At 51.9% G+C, this 22089-nt stretch overlaps 2 protein-coding genes across 3 annotated transcripts; both read left to right on the forward strand.

The window, feature by feature from the left end:
• Positions 1-5114: 5114 nt before the first annotated feature.
• Positions 5115-10375, forward strand: LOC138754657 (galectin-5-like). 2 transcript variants are annotated; one of them, XM_069919257.1, is made up of 5 exons: positions 5115-5222; positions 6436-6524; positions 7487-7691; positions 8769-8897; positions 10254-10375. In XM_069919257.1, the coding sequence occupies exons 1-4, from the start codon at positions 5187-5189 to the stop codon at positions 8892-8894; spliced, it is 456 nt and encodes a 151-aa protein (XP_069775358.1). In that variant the 5' UTR covers positions 5115-5186; the 3' UTR covers positions 8895-8897; positions 10254-10375. The 2 variants fall into 2 exon arrangements, with proteins under 2 accessions (XP_069775358.1, XP_069775357.1); XM_069919256.1 differs by lacking the exon at positions 5115-5222 and adding an exon at positions 5815-5895.
• A 2538-nt stretch (positions 10376-12913) lies between these two features.
• On the forward strand, positions 12914-13981 carry LOC138752983 (putative nuclease HARBI1). Its single transcript, XM_069915581.1, has one exon. The coding sequence runs from the start codon at positions 12914-12916 to the stop codon at positions 13979-13981; it is 1068 nt and encodes a 355-aa protein (XP_069771682.1).
• The last annotated feature ends 8108 nt before the right edge of the window (positions 13982-22089 follow it).

Consider the following 22089-nt stretch of genomic DNA (forward strand, 5'->3'; position numbering starts at 1 on the left):
TCAGGAGCACAGGAGGCACCTTTAGTTCAGTGCCAGATTCATCGAGCTCCTCCGTTCAAAGGGTGCATCAGATGAGGGGCCACGAGTGGCAAAGATGCCACATGCAACAGGGAAGAGCTCAGACTACGATGTACAAAACCTGAATGTGTGGAGCAAACAGCATGAAGAATGTGTGGAGTGTGGTGGGTCACTACTGTGGCAGGTGTTGAAGCAACAAAGAAACACAGATGCTATGAGCTAATGGCATTCTCAGTCGTGTAAAATATCCAAGATATGCGCGTCTTGTAACAACCGGAAGCTTTAGTGTCATTAGTCCTCGGGAAACTCCCAGGCCCGCGGAGACCCATGACTCTGAAGCTCTGGTGAGGTAAGTAGTGGCTCGGTCCACCACAACAGTGTGTATATATTTTAGACGTTCAGCACGGTAACATCCCCTTTTGGCCCTTGATCTCGTGCTTCCCAGCGCTACCCCAATTAATGTTCGAAAACTGGAGCAAGCGGAGGGAACCCACGCAAAAAAGGAGAGAGTGTACAAACTCTTTCCAGGACTTCAGCAGGAAATCAGAACACGACCCAGTCCTCATCGAGGCCTCAGCAGTGGAGAGGGTCAAGATCTTCAAATGTCAGCATCTCCAAGGATCTGTCCCGGAGCCTCCACATGGATGTGATCATGAAGAAGGCTCACCAGCAGCTATAATTTGTGAGGCGTTTAATGAGATTCGGTACAGGCGTACCATGGAGAGTATTCTGGCCGGTTACATCGCTGTCTGGTACGGAGGTGCCAATCCTCAGGGCAGGAATAAATCCAAAGAGTTGAGAACTCACCTGTGACATCACGAGCACCAGATTTCAGGACATCTACATGAGGCAGTGTCTTAAAAAAGCAGCCTCTATCCTCAGGCCATGCCCATCTTCACTCTGCTACCATTGGGAAAAAGGATACAGGAATCTGATGTCGAGCACTCAGCAGCATTCCGTGTGGAGCGAGGCACATTTAGCTCAATGCAGGCTTGCCAAGAGACCCCCTGCTCAGAGAACGGAAGGGTACATCAGGTGAGGAGCCAAATGAGAGGCTAAGGTGCCACACACAAAGGAGAACGGACGAAAATCTACTGAAGGATGCATGCATCCTTTGCACCATGTTTTCCTGCAATATCTATTATATTTAATCATGAATAAAGTTGTTTTTTTTTAAATCTCCGATCTTCAACTGTATCCTCTCAGAATTAGGGTTGGCTGACTAGTGCTGTTGAGTTTAGTGAATCGAATGCTGAATGGCAGTTCCTCCCATCAAAGGAATGAATGCTTTAAGCAAAATCTGCTTATAAGGAAGAATTAAACTGACGTTTATCTGAAATTGAGTGGGGTGATAGCCGGAGGGGAAGTCTCAACGCTAATGAACTCTGACTGAATCATGGACCAAACAGAAGGCTTTGGATGAAAGCTCATTGCATCTGCTATTAGCAAGTGAGGGGTGACTTTTCTATTCAGCTGAGGTATTTACACAGATCAGCAATTTGTTTTCAACATTCTTCCTCCTGAACTAACATGTTCAGGTATTTGCTCTGTGAAAGCAACGTAATTAATGATACAATCTTCAAATGCCAAAAAAAATGTACAGAGCCTTAAGAATAGGAGCCCTGCCATTCAACGGCTGATCTGATGTTGGGCTCTCCACCCCCTTTCCTTCCCATTCACAGAGCCATTCCCCCCCTCCCCCCATTTGCTGCTGGGCCCTCCCTCTCTTATCCACCTATTACGTCCTGCCTTTGGGTCCGTGTTCCTCCCCCCCACCTTGCCCCACCATTTTGTTTGGGTGCCTGACGACATTTTGCTCATCCCTTGATGAAGGGCTCATACATTGGTTCTGTATCTTTACCTTCGCTCTATAAAGTTCACTGTCCGACCTTTACTTCAATCGCAGCATCTGCAGACTTACGATTTTACTTCTCTCTCCCCAATTAACATTGTCAGAGCAGTGAGTTCCAACAGCTTGTCTTGGTGAACATCTGCCAGAGGTTTAAGGGTGTTGGCCAACAGAGGGCAGGGGAACCTTGTGCCATTTGTCCAAGAAGATTTGCCCATTTATTCCAGAAGGAAACCTCGACTGAACCTGAGACAGCACCCGATTGCTCCAGAGAATATCCTGACAATTCTTGAGAGGGTACTCCTACTTCCAGAATGTCAGAACTGTCCCAAAGGAATGATCCTTAACAGCCACATCTCCTGCCACAATGACTGTTAGCTGGTGACATCCACTGATACCGTGGAGGACCAGTGTCGATCCTCCATCCAGGACCTGGGTTTGGAAACGATTTCTGGTTAATTGAGCATTATTTTGTGACATTGCAAAGAATTCTGGGAGTTTTTACATTGGATGTGGCCAACTCTAAATTCTAACTATTGATGAACTTTTTAACTAAAAATGAACCCTCTTAAAAAAAAGACTCCAAGCTGACATCTCCTCAGAAGGGCTGTCACATCAATCAGTCGTAATGGCTTTTGTATCAAGAAAGAAAAACATCCCTCATCTGTGGAGACATTAGCTGTGACCGGGATGAATAAAGGAGTAATTAGAGCTTTTTGGAGACATCTCTGGCTAAAACAAAGAAATTCTAAGCCCATAAACAAATGTGAAAGTTGCTGTCCATTAGTTAGGACACGTGAAGTCATACGTAGGCATTGATCTACTTTACTCTATAAATTGACCTAGTTCTGTATGAGACAGGGTATCGGCACGAATGGAATATCTCTGATATTTCACAGTGTGGTCTCTCTCTCCTCCACCACTGTTTATTAAAACTGTTTCTAATTTAAACTGGTTCTGTTCACAAATAAGTTTGCAGCCTTTTAACAGGGTGAGATCTGAATGGGCAGTCCTGAGGAGTGAACAACTTGGACATTTTTTTTAGCCAATTCCCTTTATTCCTCACGCAGCCCCGTGGGAGGTCCGTCAGCCCGTGGCGGGGGCGAAATCCAGGAGCTCCCGGCCACACATCGGTTTGTAAACCCCGATGTCCAATCAAAAAAAAACAGCCTTAACCCATGTGACAAGCATTACCCTATCAACATCAGGCCACGCACCATTCATCTGCAAATTGGATGAAACAATCACATAACCAGGTTCCCCTTTCCTCGCGCACAGCTCTTGCCCCTGAATGGGGCCGAGGCCACCCAGCAACAAACATCAAACCATTATCACATTCTTGGGTTGCTTGCTTGGCATGGCGGTTGGGCTCGTGGGCCAAAATGTCCTGTTACTGTGTTGTAAAAACATTATTCAAAGTTACCTCTACAATATATGAAGTGCTTGTGGAGTGAATCAGCTCTCTCAGAAGGTACCTGGGCCTACTTCTGGTCACCTGGACAGGGCGGATGCCATCTGGCTGGCCCTCTGCTCTGCGTTAGATCATCTGGATCATTAGGCTGTTGTTCATTGACAACATCATCACCCTTTGCTGGGAACTGATGACTGCCTGTCCTTCTGCACCTGGCTTCCTCATGGGCAGACAGACCCCAATCAGTGCCATTGGAAAACATCTGTTCTCCATCCACCAACACAGTGGCACCTGAAGGCTGTGTGCATAGTGCCCCACATACCCTCAGGGCTCTCTCGGACAGCGCTGCGATCCATGCCCCACACACCCTCAGGGCTCTCTCGGACAACGCTGCGATCCATGCCCCACACACCCTCAGGGCTCTCTCGGACAGCGCTGCGATCCATGCCCCACACACCCTCAGGGCTCTCTCGGACAACGCTGCGATCCATGCCCCACACACCCTCAGGGCTCTCTCGGACAGCGCTGCGATCCATGCCCCACACACCCTCAGGGCTCTCTCCGACAGCGCTGCGATCCATGCCCCACACACCCTCAGGGCTCTCTCCGACAGCGAGGTGATCCTAATTTAACTGTTCGACGCAGCACAGATCATAAAGTTTAACGCTGTCGATCTGTACCTCGCCGTAGATATTGACGGTGTCGATCTTGCAGTCAGGAGTGTGGTCGTAGGTCAGGACGTGTATCCCGTTCACACAGGCCTGGGGGCGGGAACACACCATAAGACCAAGGCGCATAAATAGGCCATTCAGCCCATCCAGTCTGCCCTGCCATTCAATCATGAGCTGATCCATTTCCCCACTCAGCCCCACAGCCCGGCCTTTTCCCCATAACCTTTGGTGCCCTGGCTAATCAAGAACCTGCCTTAAATACACCCGGCCTCCACAACCGCCTGTGGCAACAAATTCCACAGATTCACCGCCTTCTGGCGGAAAATTTCTCCAGCACCATCACGGGCACCAGTCTTCACTCTGACAATGACATCTTTCAGAAAGCAGCTTCTATTCTCAGGTACGCCCATCGCCCAGACCACTTCTCACTGCCACCATCGGGAAGGAGGGACAGGAGCCTGAAGACGATGTTACAAAAACTGCTTCTTCCCCTCAAACGTCAGATTTCTGAACGGGCGTCGAACCTGTGAATACTGCCTCACTTTTTCGCACAGTTTTTTTTAATCTTGTACATACGGAATTATAATTTATAGTAATTTTTCACCACCTGCTGCAGAAATAAACAGGATTCTGATCTGTGGAGGATGGTTTAGGGGAGACGTCAAGGGTAAGTTTTGTTTTACACAGAGTTGTGAGGGCCTGGAATGCCCTGCCAGGGGTGGTGGTGGAGGCTGGAACACTAGGGGCATTTAAGGCACTCTTGGACAGACACGTGGATGGATGAAAAATACAGTGTCTGTTGTCAAAGCCGGGGGAAAGGGAAGGGAGGGGTCCAAAAGATATTAAATGCATCTGATAAGGTATGAGGTCGGGAACGTTTCGTTTGTTGAGTAGGGTATTTATAGAGGTCAGCATATCGTGGGCCGAAGGGCCTGTTCTGTGCTGTAATGTTCTATGCTCAAATAATTATGTATTACTAAAAGCACGAAACTCTGAGTTTACAAGACTACCCCTTCATGCCCACCCATTATCAGAAATTCATCGCAACGAGTTGCGACTTGAACAGACTTGGCCGGATTGTGCAAGATTATTTTGTTTGTGTGATTTATCTGCAGAATTCTGGGGGGTTAATATTAATGGAGGGAGGGGCTGCCTATTTCTGGAGTATAAATCTTCCTCTCCTGCCTCAACCCGAATCCTATTCTCCACACTCTCTGCAAACCAGCTCGCTGACAAGATGTCACTCAAGCCTATAGTGGAATGGACTGAATTGGTAAGATGCGTTTGTGACCAAGTGAATGTGGGTGTTGTTTCTGGAAAGTTCTTTCACACAGGTCATCAGAATCAGGATTTACTGTCATGAGGACAGCATGAAATTCGTGGTTTTTGCAGCAACATCACAGGTGCAAACTATATTTCCAAATAAATGAATAAATAGTGGGGAAAAGTGAGGCAGTTCATTGTCCATTCAGGAATGTGATGGCGGAGGGGAATGTGATGTCTTGGTTCTGCTGGGTCTTTGGCAAAGGTCGAACTCGGAAAGGCAAAATGAAAGAGATTGCCAAAAGAAGGATTTCTTCTCCCTGGTGTGTGGTCACGATGAGTCGTTTCCATCCTGTGTCTCTGAGACCTGGAAGTCAGCCGAGGTCGATTCAACTGCACAGACAGATTGTCCGAGGAGCTGGTGCAGGCTGCTGTCCCATTTGGTGACTCTAAAGAGGGTGTGCGCAAGAGATCATGGATCTGCGTAAACATACGGAGATGTTGGAGGAACGTCCATAGGAAGTAAAAATAAATTACCGACGTTTCGCCCTGAACCCTTCAAGGTACAAGTGTTAAAAGGAGAGATAGGTGTCTGCAGTCAAAAGCCAGGGGGAAGAATGGGAGGGGAGGAGTCCAGATCACAGACAAAAAGGTCTTATTACATGGATGTGATAAGAAGAAAGGTGAGAATTGATTTTTGGCTCTGAAAGGGAAAAGGGAAGAGAGAGAGAGCTGGGAGGAAAAGGAGAAAAATGGTGGGGGTGGGTTTCTAATGGAGAAGTCGAAGTTAATGGCGTCCGGTTGGAGGGCACCCAGTCAGAAGATGAGGTGTTGATCCTCCAATTTGAGGGTGGTCTCAGTCTGGCAGCGCATGAGGCTACGGACAGACATGTCAGTGAGGGGGAACTGAAATGGGCGGCCACTGGATGATCCATGCTCTTGCGGTGGACAGAGTCGAGGTGCTCAGTGAAGTGATCGCCCAGTCTGCGTCCAGTCTCTCTGAAGTAGAGGAGACCAATCATGGAGATGTTTCGGTCTGTGTGCGAGAGAGGGTCTTTGTGTACAGCCACCTCCCAGAAGCAGAGAACCTTGCAGTGTTTGTGAAGGTACCATTGGCAGAGAAGTCGACAAACACAAAGTGAGGGACTGCTGATGTATTCGCTTTCTATACTTTGTGTTCTGCCACTTCCAAAACCTCACGAGCTCTCCTTTTCCCCCCACAGAATGTTCCATTCAAAAAGAAATTCCCACAGGTGTTACGGGAAGACATGATGGTCATGATATGTGGAAAGATCCCAGCCAGTGCCAAATTGTAAGGATTGCTGGTCTCAGTGGTAATGCTACCTTCCTCTCTCTGACTGGCTATCTCTGGTTCCATTTCTCTGTGTACGCCTTTGAGTTGTTCTGCTTCCATAGAACATTATAGCCCAGAGACAGGCTTCTAGTCTGTGCTGAACCATTGTTTTTGCTTAGTCCCACAGACCTGCACACAGACCATCTATGTATCTGTCCAAATTCTTCTTCAATATTAATATTGAGCCCGCGTTCACCACCTCATCTGGCAGCTCATTGCACGCCCCAACCTCTCTCCATTAAATCTCCCCTCATTCTTCTGCACTCCAGGGAATAAAGTCCTAACCTGTTTAACCTTTCCCTATAACTCAGTTCCTGAAGTCCAGGCAACATCCTAGTAAATCTTCTCTGCCCTCTTTTCATCTTATTGAGATCTTTCCTAGTTCAGTAACCAAAACTGCACACAATACTCCACATTTGGCCTCACCAATGTCTTTTACAACTTCACCATAACATCCCAACTCCTGGACTCGATACTTTGATTTTTGAAGGCCAAGATGCCAAAAGCTCTCTTTACAACCCTGTCCACTTTTGGGGATTAATGTATCTGTATCCCTAGTTCCCTCTGTTCTACTGAAATCCTCAGTGTGCCCTACCTTGGTTTGTCCTTACAAAATGCAACATCTCACCCTTGCCTGCATTAAACTCCATCTGCCATTTTTCAGCCCATGTTTCCAGCTGGTCCAGATCCCAGCTTTGAAAAACCTTCCTCACTGCCCACAACCCCTCCAGTCTTAGTGTCATCTGCAAACTTGCTGGTCCACTTCACCACATTATCATCCAGTGCAAGAAGCATCATCCACTACCACCACTCTTTTCTGTCTTTTCCTGATTGTTTTATTGGTGATTGGTGATAAATCAGTAACATTTCACTTCATCTCGGTGATCCCTGATAATGCAGCATTGATTATTTCTCTCCAGTTTTGTCGTTAATCTCCAGGATGGTCTGGAAAGCCAAATTATCCCATTCCATTTTGCTGGCCGTTTCGATGAGGGCACTGATAAGGTGGTGTTCAGCTCTCAGAAGGAAGGCAATTGGGCTCCGATGTTGGACACCTGCTGCAACTTTGGCAACAGGCAGAATGGTTTCAAAATCAATATGTTCATCTGGGAAAACTGCTATCAGGTAAAATTTCCACTGCACTGGATGATGTCCGTTTCTGCGGAAGTTGGTCTTGTCGGGGTCTTGAATCCTGGAAACCAGGAACCAAAATAAAAATTGCAGATGCTGGCAATTTGACATCGCAGAGAGGGGTCGTATACTTCAGCACCAAAAGCAAAGATTTATTGTCAGAGTACACACATGACATCACATACAACCTGGAGATTCTTTTCCCTGTGGTTGAGGCAGAATTACCACTAATTGGTAGTGCAAAAAGAAACCTGTACTCAGCATTCACATGTAAACAAATAAAGAAATGTAAACAAACTGCAATTCACCGAGAAAAATCAAGTAAGTGCATGGAAGTCCTTGATTGAGTTTGTCATTGAGGAGTCTGATGGTCCGGAACCTGGTGCTGGGAGTCTTCCACTGCACTGGAAGGGAATTATCTTGGAACGGATGTACAGAAGGTGTTCATTTCAAGAGGAATAGAATCTAAGGGCAGGGATATGATGTTGAGGCTTTATAAGACTCTGGGGAGACCTCACGTGGAGAATTAGGATCAGTTCTGGGCTCCTCACTTAATAAAGGATATGCTGACGTTGGGGAGGGTTCAGAGGAGGTTCACAAGGAGAATTCCGGGAAAGTAAGGATTATCGTATGAGGAGCATTTGACAGCTCTTGGCCTGTACTCGTTGGAATTTAGGAGAATTGGGGGGGAAGATCTTGAAACATTTTGAATGTTGAGACAGAGTAGATGCAGATAGGTTGTTTCCCAGGGTGGGAGAGTCCAGGACAAGAAGGCACAACTTCAGGATGGAAGGGCGTCCACTTAGAACAGAGATGTGGAGGAATTTCTTCAGCCAAAGGATGGTGAATCTGTGAAATTTGTTGCCGCAGGCAGTTGTGGAGGATGGGTCATTGGGTGTATTTAAGGTAGAGATTGATGGGTTCTTTATTAGCCAGGGCGTCAACGGTTATGGGGAGAAGGCCGGGCAGTTGGGAAATGGATCAGCTCATGATTGAATGGCAGGGCAGACTGGATGGGCTGAATGGCCTATTTATGCGCCTTGGTCTTATGGTGTGTTCTCCTTCCCCCAGGTTTGTGTGAACGGGAATCACGTCCTGACCTACGACCACACTCCTGACTGCAAGATCGACACCGTCAATATCTACGGAGAGATGCAGATCGACAGCATCAAACTGTATGATCTGCGCTGCGCCTAACAGGTAAATGAGGATCGCCGTGATGTCGGAGCGAGCCCCGAGGGTGTGCGGGGCGTGGAGGCAGCGCTGTCGGAGCGAGCCCCGAGGGTGTGCGGGGCGTGAATCGCAGCGCTGTCGGAGCGAGCCCCGAGGGTGTGCGGGGCGTGGATCGCAGCGCTGTCGGAGGAGTGCCGACGGATCGCCGTGCTCTCGGATGAGGAACCACCACGATGTCAGGGGGGGTGATGGAGTGGTACAGCTCTACATCACTCAATAAATACCTGAACATGGGAAATTGATCGACATCACAAGGATACTCAGTTTCCTTTTATTGTCACGTTATATTACATTTAAAAATGTAATATATTTCAACCTCTGCTTGCCTTAAGGCAGAGTCGCCGTGAGCAATAGGAGAAAGAAAAGCAAAAGAGAGCCCTTTCAGAGTCACTGAGGGTCCATGGATTCGCTCCCGCAGTTCTATCGGCCGCCCGAGCTCCAGATCCAAACCTCCGACATGATCGGGAAGCCCTCTGCGCCCCAGACCCTTTAGCAACCCCTTCTTGCCTTCAATACCCTTTCGAATCCCGGCTCTACTGCCTGGTTCCCGTGAGCCGGTCACCAGCAGCCTGTGTGAGTCCCCGGACCGCAAGTCGCAGACCATGTAGGTCCCTCAGCCACAGAGGCCCTCGTTGGCCTCCTGCCGAGTTCAGCGTCCTATAGGGTCATCTCGTCTGCTTCTCCTTCTCTAGAGCCCCGTGCCAGTCCACTGTTCCCCCAGAATCTACACTGCCCAGCACAAACCCCACCATCTCGGGCACAGACCCCGGCTTCTTTAACAAGCCAGTATTGACCTCAGACCCGGACAGTAGGACCCTGTGGAGCAGAACTGTGTCTCTGTTCCAGCTCCCCGGGATCCACACCAGCAGCAACACTGCTGAACCAGCAGCCCCGATAATGCTGCCAATTTAAAGGTAGGCGTCCAGCACGGTAACTGGCCCTTCTGCCCCACTCCACCCAATTAACCTACCACCCCCCCCCCCCCACCCCCCACTCGTTTCGAACGATGAGAGGAAACCAGAGCCCCCGGGGAAAACCCACACAGACACCGGGAGAACTCCTTCCAGAGAGCGCAGGATTCGAACCGCCAGTCGCTGGCGCTGTAAGAGTGCTACGCGAACCGCAACCCTGCCTCATTTTTTAAAAAAAACTACTTGATTATACGCGAATAGCCCGGTGGCATCTTTGAGAAGAGATTTTGCCTTGTCCCAGAAGTTACCAACTTTGCATCGATGAGTTTCGAGGAGCGGTTTTTCTTTTAAAACGAAGTGTCATGCAAGCTGTGATCTCTTCCCAGCCTCACCTCTCCATTCTGCTCCACAGGTGGTGCCCCCAAGCCCCAGAACCCAAATCGGGCAGAGAGAAGTTTTCCCCCAGTGGCTGCTGATTCTCGTCACCTCTCTGCACTCGGGGGTTGTAAAATAAACAATCAGGTGTTAAATTGATCGTTTGTCGCTTGTCAGATGAGAGAATAATCACGTAACTGTGCATAGAAAACACTCATCTGGATACAACCCCCCACAGTAGCCCACCAGGTACTACACCCACCAAGTACAACACCCACTGGGTACTACAGTAGCCCACCAGGTATCACCCCCACCGCCAGGTATTACACGACCCCCGCCGCCGCCCACCAGGTCCCACGACCCCCGCCGCCGCCCACCGGGTCCCACGACCCCCGCCGCCGCCCACCGGGTCCCACGACCCCCGCCGCCGCCCACCGGGTCCCACGACCCCCGCCGCCGCCCACTGGGTCCCACGACCCCCGCCGCCGCCCACCGGGTCCCACGACCCCCGCCGCCGCCCACCGGGTCCCACGACCCCCGCCGCCGCCCACCGGGTCCCACGACCCCCGCCGCCGCCCACCGGGTCCCACGACCCCCGCCGCCGCCCACCGGGTCCCACGACCCCCGCCGCCGCCCACCGGGTCCCACGACCCCCGCCGCCGCCCACCGGGTCCCACGACCCCCGCCGCCGCCCACCGGGTCCCACGACCCCCGCCGCCGCCCACCGGGTCCCACGACCCCCGCCGCCGCCCACCGGGTCCCACGACCCCCGCCGCCGCCCACCGGGTCCCACGACCCCCGCCGCCGCCCACCGGGTCCCACGACCCCCGCCGCCGCCCACCGGGTCCCACGACCCCCGCCGCCGCCCACCGGGTCCCACGACCCCCGCCGCCGCCCACCGGGTCCCACGACCCCCGCCGCCGCCCACCGGGTACTACAACCCCCACCAGGTAAAACAATCATCTCCACCCACTGGGTAATACAAGCCCCACCGGGTACCACAGTAGCGCACTGGGTACTACAACCACTGCCACCCACCGGGTACAACACCCACTGGGTATTACAGTAACCCAATGGGCCCTACAGTAGCCCAATGGGTACTACAACCACCGCCACCCACCAGATACTACAACCCTCAACAGGTACAATCTCCACCAGGGACAACCCCCCCCCCCCACCAAATACAACAACCACCTCCACCCACCGGATACAACCCCCCACAGTAGCCCATCAGGTACTATACCCACCAAGTACAACACCCACTGGGTACTACAGTAGCTCACCGGGTACAATCCCCACCGCCAGGTACAACAACCCCCACCAGGTATGACACCTACCGGGTAAACACCCACGTGGTACTACAACCCCCACCAGGTACAACACCTACCGGGTACTACAACTCCACCAGGTACAACACCCAATGGGTTCTACAGTAGCCCACTGGGTACTACAACCATCGCCACCCACCAGGTATAACCCCCACTGGGTACTACACCCCCCACCAGGTACAACACCCACTGGGTATTACAACCCCCAGGTACTACAACCCCCACCAGGTACAACACCCACTGGGTACGACAACCACCACCCCACCCACTGGGTACATCCACCACCCACCGGGTACTACAACCGCCGCCACCCTCCTCCCCTCTAATCCTCCGTTTCTCTTCTCCTTTCTTTATTCCCTCTCTCCACTCCCGTCCCTTCTCCATTCCCCTCTCCCTCCCCTTTTCTCCACTAACCCTCTCCCTCCTCCCCTCCCTCCCTCATTTCTAGACCCTTCCCCTAACTCTCCGTTTCTCCTCTCCTTTCTTTATTCCCTCTTTCCCCAACCCTCTCCTTTTCTCCACTCCCCTCCCTTCTCCACTCCCCTCTCCTCCTTTCTTCGTCTCTCTCCTCCCCACCCCCTCGCCTCTCCCCGTCTCCTCCACCGCTTCCGCCATTCCACTTCCGGGATCCAACCCCTCTGCTCTCTCCACCAATCGGCGCGTCCCTCCCGCCCACGTGACGTCAGCGTGCCGGCGACGAAGCGGAGTCCGGAGTGTGGCCGGGTGGGAGACTCCTGAGGTTGGTAGGGACCCGGGCAGCGGGGCGGGGGTTCCGGAACCCAGGGCTGTGGGGAGGAGTCCTTCGCTAGATCAAGGCATTGGGTCTGGGGTCACATCTGGGTTTCGGAGACTCGTAGTGGGGAACGAGTCCGGGGATAGATCAGGACAGCGGGGCGGGGGACGAGTCTGGGGATAGATCAGGGCAGCGGGGCGGGAGTTCCAGGAGTGGGGGACATCCAGGGATAGATCAGGGCAGCGGGGCGGGGGTCCAGGAGTGGGGGACGTCCGGGGATAGGTCAAGGCAGCGGGACAGAGATCTAGGAGTGGGGGACGAGTCCAGGGATAGATCAGGGCAGCGGGACAGGGGTCCAGGAGTGGGGAACGAGTCCGGGGATAGGTCCGGGCAGTAGGTGTTTGAGTCTGGGGATAGGTCCAGGCAGTGGGGTCTGGGCCCCCAGACACCGTGATGGGGGCATTGCTCAGCCTTCCTCTGGGTCTGGACGAAAACGAGGAGGAAACCCACGTGTTGTCTGGGAGCCCCAGGCTCGCATTAAGACCAGGAGTCGTTGTGGGTGTTGGATCAGGGTTGGAGCCAGCTGGAAGGCGCGGAGCTGGAACCCGGGCAAGAGGGGGATCTGGAGCAGGAGCCATGCGAGGCCGGGCAAAAGGCGCAGTGCGGAGGCCCTACAGCAGGAGGGTGTTCAGAAACCGTACGTCCTACCTGAACCTGAGCGAGGAGCAGTGCGTTCAGCGGCTGGGCTTCAGCAGGGAGGCCGTGACCGAGCTGTGCCTCCTCGTCCAGGCTCAGCTGCAGCCACGCACTCGGGCATGGACCGCCCTCCCCGTTGCCGTGAAGGTCACTGTGGCTCTGAATTTTTACGCCACCGGCTCCTTCCAGGCCGCCACCGGCCTCATCAATGACATCACGCAGTTCGCCATCCACTGCTGCATCAGGGACGTTACGGAGGTGCTGTACGCCAAGAGGAACCAGTTCATTGCCTTTCCAATGGAGGAGGAGAGGCAGAAGCAGCGGGCGCTGGGGTTCCGCAAGATTGCGGGCTTTCCGGGGGTGCAGGGCGTGCTGGGCTGTGCCCACGTGGCCCTCCGAGCTCCATACGACAACCCGGGGGTCTATGTCAATGAGAAGGGGTTCCACTCGCTGAAGGTTCAGCTGGTTTGCGACCACAGGCATCGGGTCATGCACGTCTGCTCCCGATTCCCTGGCAGCACCCGCCATGCGTGCATCCTGCAGGAGTCCTCCGTGCCCCCGCTCTTCCAGCCGGAGCACCAAGCGTCAGGCTGGCTGCTGGGAAACAGTGCTTACCCCTTGACTCGCTGGCTGATGACCCCGGTCAAGAAGTCGCAGAGCTCCAGCGAGCGCAGGTACAACCGAATCCACGCCGCCAGCCGGGAGCCCATGGCCCGTACCGTGGCGATGCTCCGGCGCCGGTTCCGCTGCCTGTCTCGAGCAGGAGGCACTCTGCAGTACAGCCCGGACCGCGTGTCCAAGTTCATCGTGGTCTGCTGCATGCTTCACAACTTCGCCCTGGAGCGGGGGCAGGTGCTCGGGACGGCTGAGGGGCTGCGGGAGGAGGGAGAGGGCGAGGACTTCGAGTGGGAAGAGGAGGGCGAGGAGGAGGAGGAGGGGTCAGAAAGGTCGCCAGATCTCATCACCGCCAGAGCTCTGCGGCAGTGCCTAATCCAGGGATTTGGTTAAAGAGGTGGCAAAGTGGGGATCCACGCACGGATGGGTCCTTAACAGCTAACCCCTTTCATGGGAGATGAGGAAGGGGGCAGACTCATTCTCATCCAACTGGACCAAATCACGCGGTGTAAAACACATAGACATCGCACACATATTATCTGGAGTATGTCGTTAAACAAATATGAGAGTCTGGGAGGGTCAGTGTGAGAGGTTCCGTTGGTCCTCACTGCCCGAGGGAAGGAGCTGATCCTCAGCCTGGTGGTGCTGGCTCTGACCCTCCTGGATCTCTTCCCTCGACGCAAGCAGCGTCCCGCATGGCGGGATGGAAGGGGGACCCCAACGATTATGCGCGCCCTCTTCAGACGATCACGTCGATGGGGCGGAAGGAGACTCCAGTGATCCTCTTGGCCGCTGTTAGGGTCCTGTGGATTGACCGCCGATCCAATCCTCGACAGACACTGGTATGTGATGTGATGGGCCTCTGCTTGAAGGCCAGTTATGGGACTGAGTGGATTCGGAGCCACGGACACGTCCTGCCACTTCTGATGTGTCGACTGGAACCCACACATTGCAGTTGGATGGCAAGAAAATGGTTTTTGATCAATGTTGTCAGGGAACTGCAGGGTCAAGTTAGACACTTCCTGCATGAAAGGGGCTGTATTTTAGCAGTTGGTGGTGGGTTTGAATTCTGTAATGAGACTTAGCACAATGCAAATTAAAGTTGCCACCTCTCTAAATTATGATGTTTGTGTATGCATCTGTATGGGAGGGGGTTGGAGAGGGAATGTCTCCCTTACCCTCGACAGCCTGGAACACTGTGGTTCGGTGGGTGGGTGTAGATCGCCCATTAGGACTGAGATGAGGAAGAATAGTCAACCCAAGGATTCAGAATCTTCCAACAAAGACAGAGAAGCGTTGGAGGATCTTGGCCGGTCTCTCAGCGTCCATAGGAGGTAAATAAAATACATTTCGGGCCTGAGGCTGTCCTCATGGTCTGAGCAAAAGGCAGCTGGGTGTCTGAATGAATGGGTGGGGAGTACAGGCCAACAGACAAATAGCAGTAATTACATACTGAGAGGAGGACAGGAGAGGTGAGGGGGGGGGGGGAAAAACACATGGGAGGTTCAGATGCGGTGAAATAGTGAACGTTATGTAGGTGAAGCTGGACAGAACTATAGAGAAATCAATGCTGTATATCAGGGAAATGTTAGTGATTTATCTCAAATCACCAATAAAACAATCAGGAAAAGACAAACAAGGTGGTAGTAGATGATGCTTCTCAGACTGGAGACCTGAGACTAGTGGTGCCTCGGGGATCGGTGTTGGGACCATTGGTGATGGTCATCTTTGTCAGTGATGTGGTGAATTGAATCAGCAAGTTTGCAGATGACACTGAAATTGGAGACATTGTGGGCAGCGAGGAAGGTTTTCAAAGCTTGCAGAGGGATCCGGACAAGCTGGAAAATGGGCTGATAAATGGCAGATGGAGTTTAATGCAGACAAGTGTGAGGGGTTGAATTTTGGAAAGACAAACCAAGGTAGGATATTCACGGTAAATGGTCAGGCACTGAGGAGTGCGGTAGAAAGAGGGATCTGGGAAAATGCCCTGAGCTTTTGACAAATTGCCCTTCAAAAATCAAAGTATCAAGTCCAGGAGTTGGGATGTTATGGTAAGTTGTAAAAGACATAGGTGAGGCCAAATTTGGAGAATTGTGTGCAGTTTTGGTCACTGAACCACAGGAAAGATATCGACAGGATTGAAAAAGTGCAGAGAAGGTTTACTAGAATGTTGCCTGGACCTCAGGAGCCGAGTTACAGGGAAAGATTAAACAAGTTAGAACTTTATTCCCTAGAGTGTAGGGGAATGAGGGGAGATTTGAATGAAGTATTTAAAATGATGAGGGGGGATCGACAGTGTAAATGTAGGTCGGCTTTTTCCACTGAGAGCGGGTGAGATTCAAACCAGAGGATGTGGGTTAAGGGTGAAAGGGGAAAAGTTTAGGGGGAACTTCTTCACACAGAGTGGTGGGGGTGTGGAACGAGATGAGGCAGTGAATGTGGGCTCAATATTAACAGAACAATTTGGAGAGGTACAGGGATGGAGGGCTATGGACTGGGTACGTCAGTGGGACCAGGCAAAAACAATAGTTCAGCAAAGACTAGAAGGGCCTGTTTCTGTTTTATAGTTCTGGTTGGTTTTGGAGGAGTGAGTGGGTTTGGCTCTGAATGCAGAGCTGGGGGGAGGGGGAGGGGGCTAATGGAGACCGGAGAAGTTGACGTTAATGCCATCTGGTTGGAGGTTAGGCCTTTTATTTTAGCTGTAAACTTCTCTCGTTACCTACATTTGAAGAAGGCAAATGCAAAGCTGGCATTCATTTCAAGAGGAATAGAATCTAAGAGCAGGGGTGTGATGTTGAGGCTTTATAAGGCCCTGGGGAGACGTCACGTGGAGAATTGGGAGCAGTTCTGGGCTCCTCATTTAAGAAAGGAGGAGCTGACATTGGAGAGGGTTCAGAGGAGGTTCACAAGGAGGATTCCGGGAATGAAAGGGTTATCGTATGAGGAGCGTTTGAAGGTTCTTGGCCTGTACTTGCTGGAATTTAGGAGAATGAGGGGGGAGGTCTCGTTGAAACAAGACATCAACAGAGTAGATGTAGAAAGGTTGTTCCCCACGGTGGGAGAGTGTTGTTCAGGTTCGTGTGTATCCCACAGGTTAAGAAGCAGACCAAAGTTGAGGTACAAAGGTCGTTTATTTTGGGGGATGCAAATGGGACAACGGGGTCGATGTGCTCGGAAAACCTCTACACACACACACATAGTAAATATACATCGGACAATGAGGGATGAACCAACAGAGACTGGGGGAAATTACATGAACTCACACATCCGACATGCCCACCACTCCTCGGACACAGCTCTTGCTACCTGACCTCAAGACTCACCCCAACTCAGTGTGAAAGGTGGTACTTACGTGCCACAAGGAGTCCAGAGACAGAACAAAGGGGCACATGGTCCTTTATAGTTTTAGGGGCAGTACTGGGGAGGAGCAATCACAGACTGGCTGGGTCCCATTGGCTGCTGTGGTCAATGGTTCAAAGCCAAGTGCAGGGGTCAGCCAAGTTGATTCACCTGGGCCAATGGGGTGAAGGTCAGGGCTGAGTCTGGGCGGGCTGCCTGGTTTTCAGCACTCGGTGATTTAGGTGGGCCCATCACAAGGGTCTCCTTAATGGCTTGGGGTGATTCTTTGACCTTGATTGGCAGGTGGTGTGTCCTCCAAACAGGTGCGCAGCAGCGCCACCCAGTGGTGGACGCTGCCTCTCCATTACAGAGTCCATGACAAGAGGGCACAGCTTCAGGCTTGAAAGGTGTCCGCTTAGAATAGAGATGTGGAGTTATTTCTTCAGCCAGAGGGCAATGACAGGAATTTGTTGCCATGCGTCATTGTGGAGGCCAGGTCATAAGAAGGTCAGGCTGTGGGGGAAATGGATCAGCTGATGGCTGAATGGTGGGGAAGACTTGATGGGCTGAATGACCCTTTTCTGCTCCTGTGTTCTATGGTCTTCTGGACACTGCGTCTGCCTTGCGAGGTTGTGCGGTGACCGAACAAGCAGGGGCTACATGGAGGATCGATGAAGTCTGCGTGATGTACTGAGGTCGTGCTACACAATCACACCTGTTCCAGCACGTTGCCTGCAAGCGTGAAATGCTTAGTGTCAAACTGTACTTCACAATCCTCAAAGATCACAACTGCACCCCATTCCATGGGTGAACAACACAGGGTCAGATTTGCACACCTGCCTTAGGAAGGTTGGGTAGAAGAGACTCAATGGGGTCATGCAGAAGGGTCGATGCAGGGATGCAGGGAAAATGCAGTAACAAAGTGCAGCTGCAGCCCACTCTCCCTGGGGCAGGAGGCAACATACACACTCTCCCTTCAACATCGTCTCTTTCACATCTGTCCCCGGGGTGGAATCACACCAAGTTCTCAACAAACAAACTGGTGACATACATTCATCTCCATCTAAATCTGAGATGAGAAGGTGTCATTCACAGGGTCAGAATGTGGTCATTGTTCAGCTAGTGAAAGGTGGAGGGAGGGAGGGAGGGAGGGAGGGAGGGAGGAGGGAGAGAAGGATGAGGAGTAGGAGAAGGAAGGTGGGAGAGACGGACATAGGAAGGGAGGAGAGGAAGGGGGTGGAATAGGGAGAGGGAGGGATGAAGGTTGGAGGGAAGGAGGGAGGGGTGAGGAGAGAGGGAGGGGGATTGACAGGGAAGGGTGAGGGGGAGGGAGTGAGGGAGAGCAAGGGCTTCCAGATGAAGAGGCGGAGACAGGCTCAATATTAGCATTTAAGAAGAAGTCAGACTGGAGAGGAGTGGAGGGTTACGGGTTGAGTGTAGGTCAATGGGGGGAGAAAGTGGCTTGGACTGGAAGGGCAGAGGTGGCCTGTTCCTGTACTGTAATTGTTATATGGTTATACAAAACCATCGTTTGAGAAAAATGTCGGCAGGCGCCCAAACAAAATAGTGGGGGGGAGGGTCAAGGGGAGGGGGCAATAGGTGTTTAAGGGAGGGAGGGCATAGCAGCAAACAGGGAGGGGGGATGGCTCTGTGAATGGGGTGGGAAGAGGGTGGAGAGCTGGAAGGAAAGAGGCAGAGGGATGGGGAAGGAAGGGAGAACGGGGAGTGGGCCGGCAGATACCGGAGTCAACGTTAATGACTGGGGAGAGAATGGGGGAAGAATGGGAGGGAGTAGGCATCCAGATCAGCAGACAGTAGGTGCTAATTGGATAAGAGGAAATTGATTTTGGCTCTGAAAGGGAACAGAAGAAAAGGGAGAGAGGGGGGGGGGGGGAGGGAGAGAGAGGGAAAGAGGGGGGGAGAGAGAGAGGGAGGGAGAGAGAGGGATGGACAGAGAGGGATGGACAGAGGGAGAGAGGGGAAGAAAGAGAGGGAGGAAGAGAGGGGTGGACAGAGAGGGAGAGAGAGAGGGGGAGAGAGAGAGAGGGAGGGAGAGAGTGGGAGAGGGGGGAGTGGGGGGCAAGAGAAGGGGAGAGTGTGGGGGGAGGGAGGGAGGGAGAGGGGGAGAGAATGGGGGGAGAGAGAAAGGGAGGGAGAGAGAGTGCTGTCAAACTGAAGTTGTGAATGCGAGCTCAATTTTAAAATTCAAGAAGAATTTGGACAGGGAGGTGTTGTGGAGGGCTAGGAACTGGATTCAGGACAGTGTTATGTCTGGTTGTTTTGCATCAAGGACCAGAGAACGCAGTTTTGACGGGTTGTGCTTGTACAAACTTGAATTTGCCTTCCTTGAAGAAACAAACAAACTTGACCACTATTTACTCAGATATTAGCAAACTGTTTGCCAGTGCAGTTAATCAAACGTTGTCAAGTTTGGTGATCAGGCCCTGTGGTCTAGGCAGATCTGAAGGTTTAAAAGAAAGGCAGTTTAACAGTTATCTAAAGGTCACGGTACAGATCTGACTGAGTGTCTGTATTCCTGCGTTAACCTTTACATCACATGTAGAGTATTGGTCCAGAATATCTTTGAATCTGTACTCAATGTTTAATCCACATGGAGAGGGTGCAATGTCCTGGTCACGGTCCATCCCCAGCAGCAGTGTGAATGAAGACTCTGATCTATGGGCACAGAGTTCTTCCGGAAGATCAACTCATGATAGACACCCGCTCATATGCCCGAAATCTGTTGGTCTTCCAATAAGATGGAAAGAAAATTTACTAGGATGTTGCCCAGGCTTCAGGAACTGAGTTACAGGGGAAGGTTAAACAGGTTCGGACTTTATTCCCTGGAGCGTAGAAGAATGAGGGGAGATTTGATCGAGGTATTTAAAATGATGAGGGGAATAGACAGAGTAAATGTAGGTCGGCTTTTCCCACTGAGGGTGAGTGAGATACAAACCAGAGGACATGGGTTAAGGGGGAAAGAGGAAAAGTTTAGGGGAAAACTTCTTCACACAGAGAGTGGTGGGGGTGTGGAACGAGCTGCCAGCTGAAGTAGTGAATGTGGGCTCAATTTTAACATTTAAGAAGAATTTGGACAGGGTCATGGATGGGAGGGGGATGGACTGGGTGCAGGTCAGTGGACGAGGCAGGATATTAGTTCAGCATGGACTAGAAGGGCTGAAGGGCCTGTATTCTGTGATTCACAGGGAGACATCGGTGAGGGGGGGCACTAGCAATGGGTACGTTCCAGGCTGCAGGAGTACATGCTGAGGGATGCCCTGAGGTTCGATGCGGCCAACGTGAGGGCGCTGTGGGGAAGGGGCATGACCTTGGGCAGCCAATCTCGGCCTTTTTTTTCTGGCGATGGCCCCTCTGTGACTCAGCACGAAGTTTCCGGGTCCCTTCGCTGTGAAGTGTTCAAACATTAGCTGGTTTCTTCCAAACTTTTCACCTACTGTCTACACACATTAAAAAATTGATTTCAGTTCTTGGCCTTTCTTAAGTGAGCTGCGGCCCCCAGGGAGGCTGTAGGGGGCCTGTGTTGAGAACGGCTGGTTTTTAGCCTTTCCTGTCCTAGGCTTTGAGGGGTTGAGAGCGGTGGGAGAGTAACCCCTGGGCCACATTAGAGACAATGGGGCCACATTGGGTGCAGACCCACGGAGAGCAAAGAGAGGAAACACATGGCACCCCTGCCCAGTCCGACTGCCAATGGCTCCGTCCAGGCTTTAAAAGGCCTTTTACTGGAGGCGCCCAAGATGGCAGTGCTTACGTTCGGCAGCAGCTGTGAGGGGTTGCTAACTCCAGGGAAGCAGAGGACTAGCGCAGGACACCAAAAAAAAACCCGGGGAGACCACCCCTCGTTTGAGAAGGAGATCAGAGGAGAGGACCACGAGACAGGACCACGGCGGTGGGCCAGTGAGGGCCTCTGTGGCAGGGCTGTCGGTAATTCGAGGTGAGAAGCCCACGCAGGTTGCGGGCCACTGGCAACTGCAGTTAGAGGAATCACATCGGGCCGTGGCGCTGCTGGAGACTAGCTCAGGACTGGCTGAGGGGGTAGCAGCTATCAGAACCGGGATGCGAGGGGGTGCCAAGGGCGCTGATGGTGTTGGAGATTCGGATCTGGAGGTCAGGCTGCTGATGGTTTGGGCTGGACTCTGTGGGGTTGTAGAGGTTCTGGAAGGTGAATCCATGGACACTTGGTGACTCTGCGGGTCTTTCTTCTGCTTCCCTCTCCCTAATTACGAGGTGCTTGGCAACTTTTGCCATCCTTGAATCTTTGCCTGCTTACGGAGGTCGAAAGCAAATTTCATGTAACCTGACACTCACTTTATTACATGCACGCACAGTAACAGGCCCTTTCAGCCCACGAACCCGCGCAGCCCAATTTGCATCCAATTGACCTACACCCCCTGGTACATTATGAAGGGTGGGAGGAAATGGAAACACGGGGAGAACGTACAGACACCCTACAGACAGCGAGGGATTCGAACCCAGTGCCGATCACTGGCACTGTAATGGCATTGCACTAACCGCTACCTCAACTGTGACACTCTTGAATCTTGAAGTGATTAACACGACACCGTATAGTGGTGTTAACTATGTGAGTACAATACATATACAAATTTAATACATATTTATGCATGTCTGTCTGCCTGTTCTCCATGCAATTCAATCTGGAACAATCTAGAAATGGCCAAGGAGGTACAGAATAGGTAACATTTGATGCTGAATATCATGACCACATTGAATTAACCCTTCACAGTCATATGAAGTTCAAAAGTTTTTTAAAAATTTGAACTTGCACTTCGATTAGTTACGATGCTGGACATTCAGAATAAAAACAAGTGGCCAAACCCAGTTCAATCTGTGGCCAAAAAAGCGAAGCAACATGGGCAGAAGCTCTTCACAAGCTCAGAGAGAACAGAGGAACATCAGTCTCACCTCCCTGTTGATGCTTCCAGACAAACAAGGAGCAGGCAGCGGGAAACAGAACGGCAGCGATACACCCGTCTCAGAGCTCAGTCTTCCAGCCAGACAAGGAGCAGGCAGTGGGAAACATAACAGCAGCGATATGCCCGTCTTAGTTATCAGGCCTCCAGCCAGACAAGGAGCAGGCAGCGGGAAACATAAAAAATATATTTCTGCAGAATTACCATGAGGTT

This window comes from Narcine bancroftii, chromosome 2, assembly GCF_036971445.1.
Source record: "Narcine bancroftii isolate sNarBan1 chromosome 2, sNarBan1.hap1, whole genome shotgun sequence".
Taxonomy (NCBI): Eukaryota; Metazoa; Chordata; class Chondrichthyes; order Torpediniformes; family Narcinidae; genus Narcine; species Narcine bancroftii.

Bases quoted from the DNA above. Each gene is read 5' to 3' on its own strand.
- LOC138754657 (XM_069919256.1), top strand. From the start codon at position 5,830: ATGGGAGGGGAGGAGTCCAGATCACAGACAAAAAGGTCTTATTACATG. The intron at 5,896-6,435 runs GTGAGAATTGAT...TTCCCCCCACAG, and splicing joins TGGATGTGATAAGAAGAAAG to AATGTTCCATTCAAAAAGAA. The intron at 7,692-8,768 runs GTAAAATTTCCA...TCCTTCCCCCAG, and splicing joins TCTGGGAAAACTGCTATCAG to GTTTGTGTGAACGGGAATCA.
- LOC138752983 (XM_069915581.1), top strand. From the start codon at position 12,914: ATGCGAGGCCGGGCAAAAGGCGCAGTGCGGAGGCCCTACAGCAGGAGG.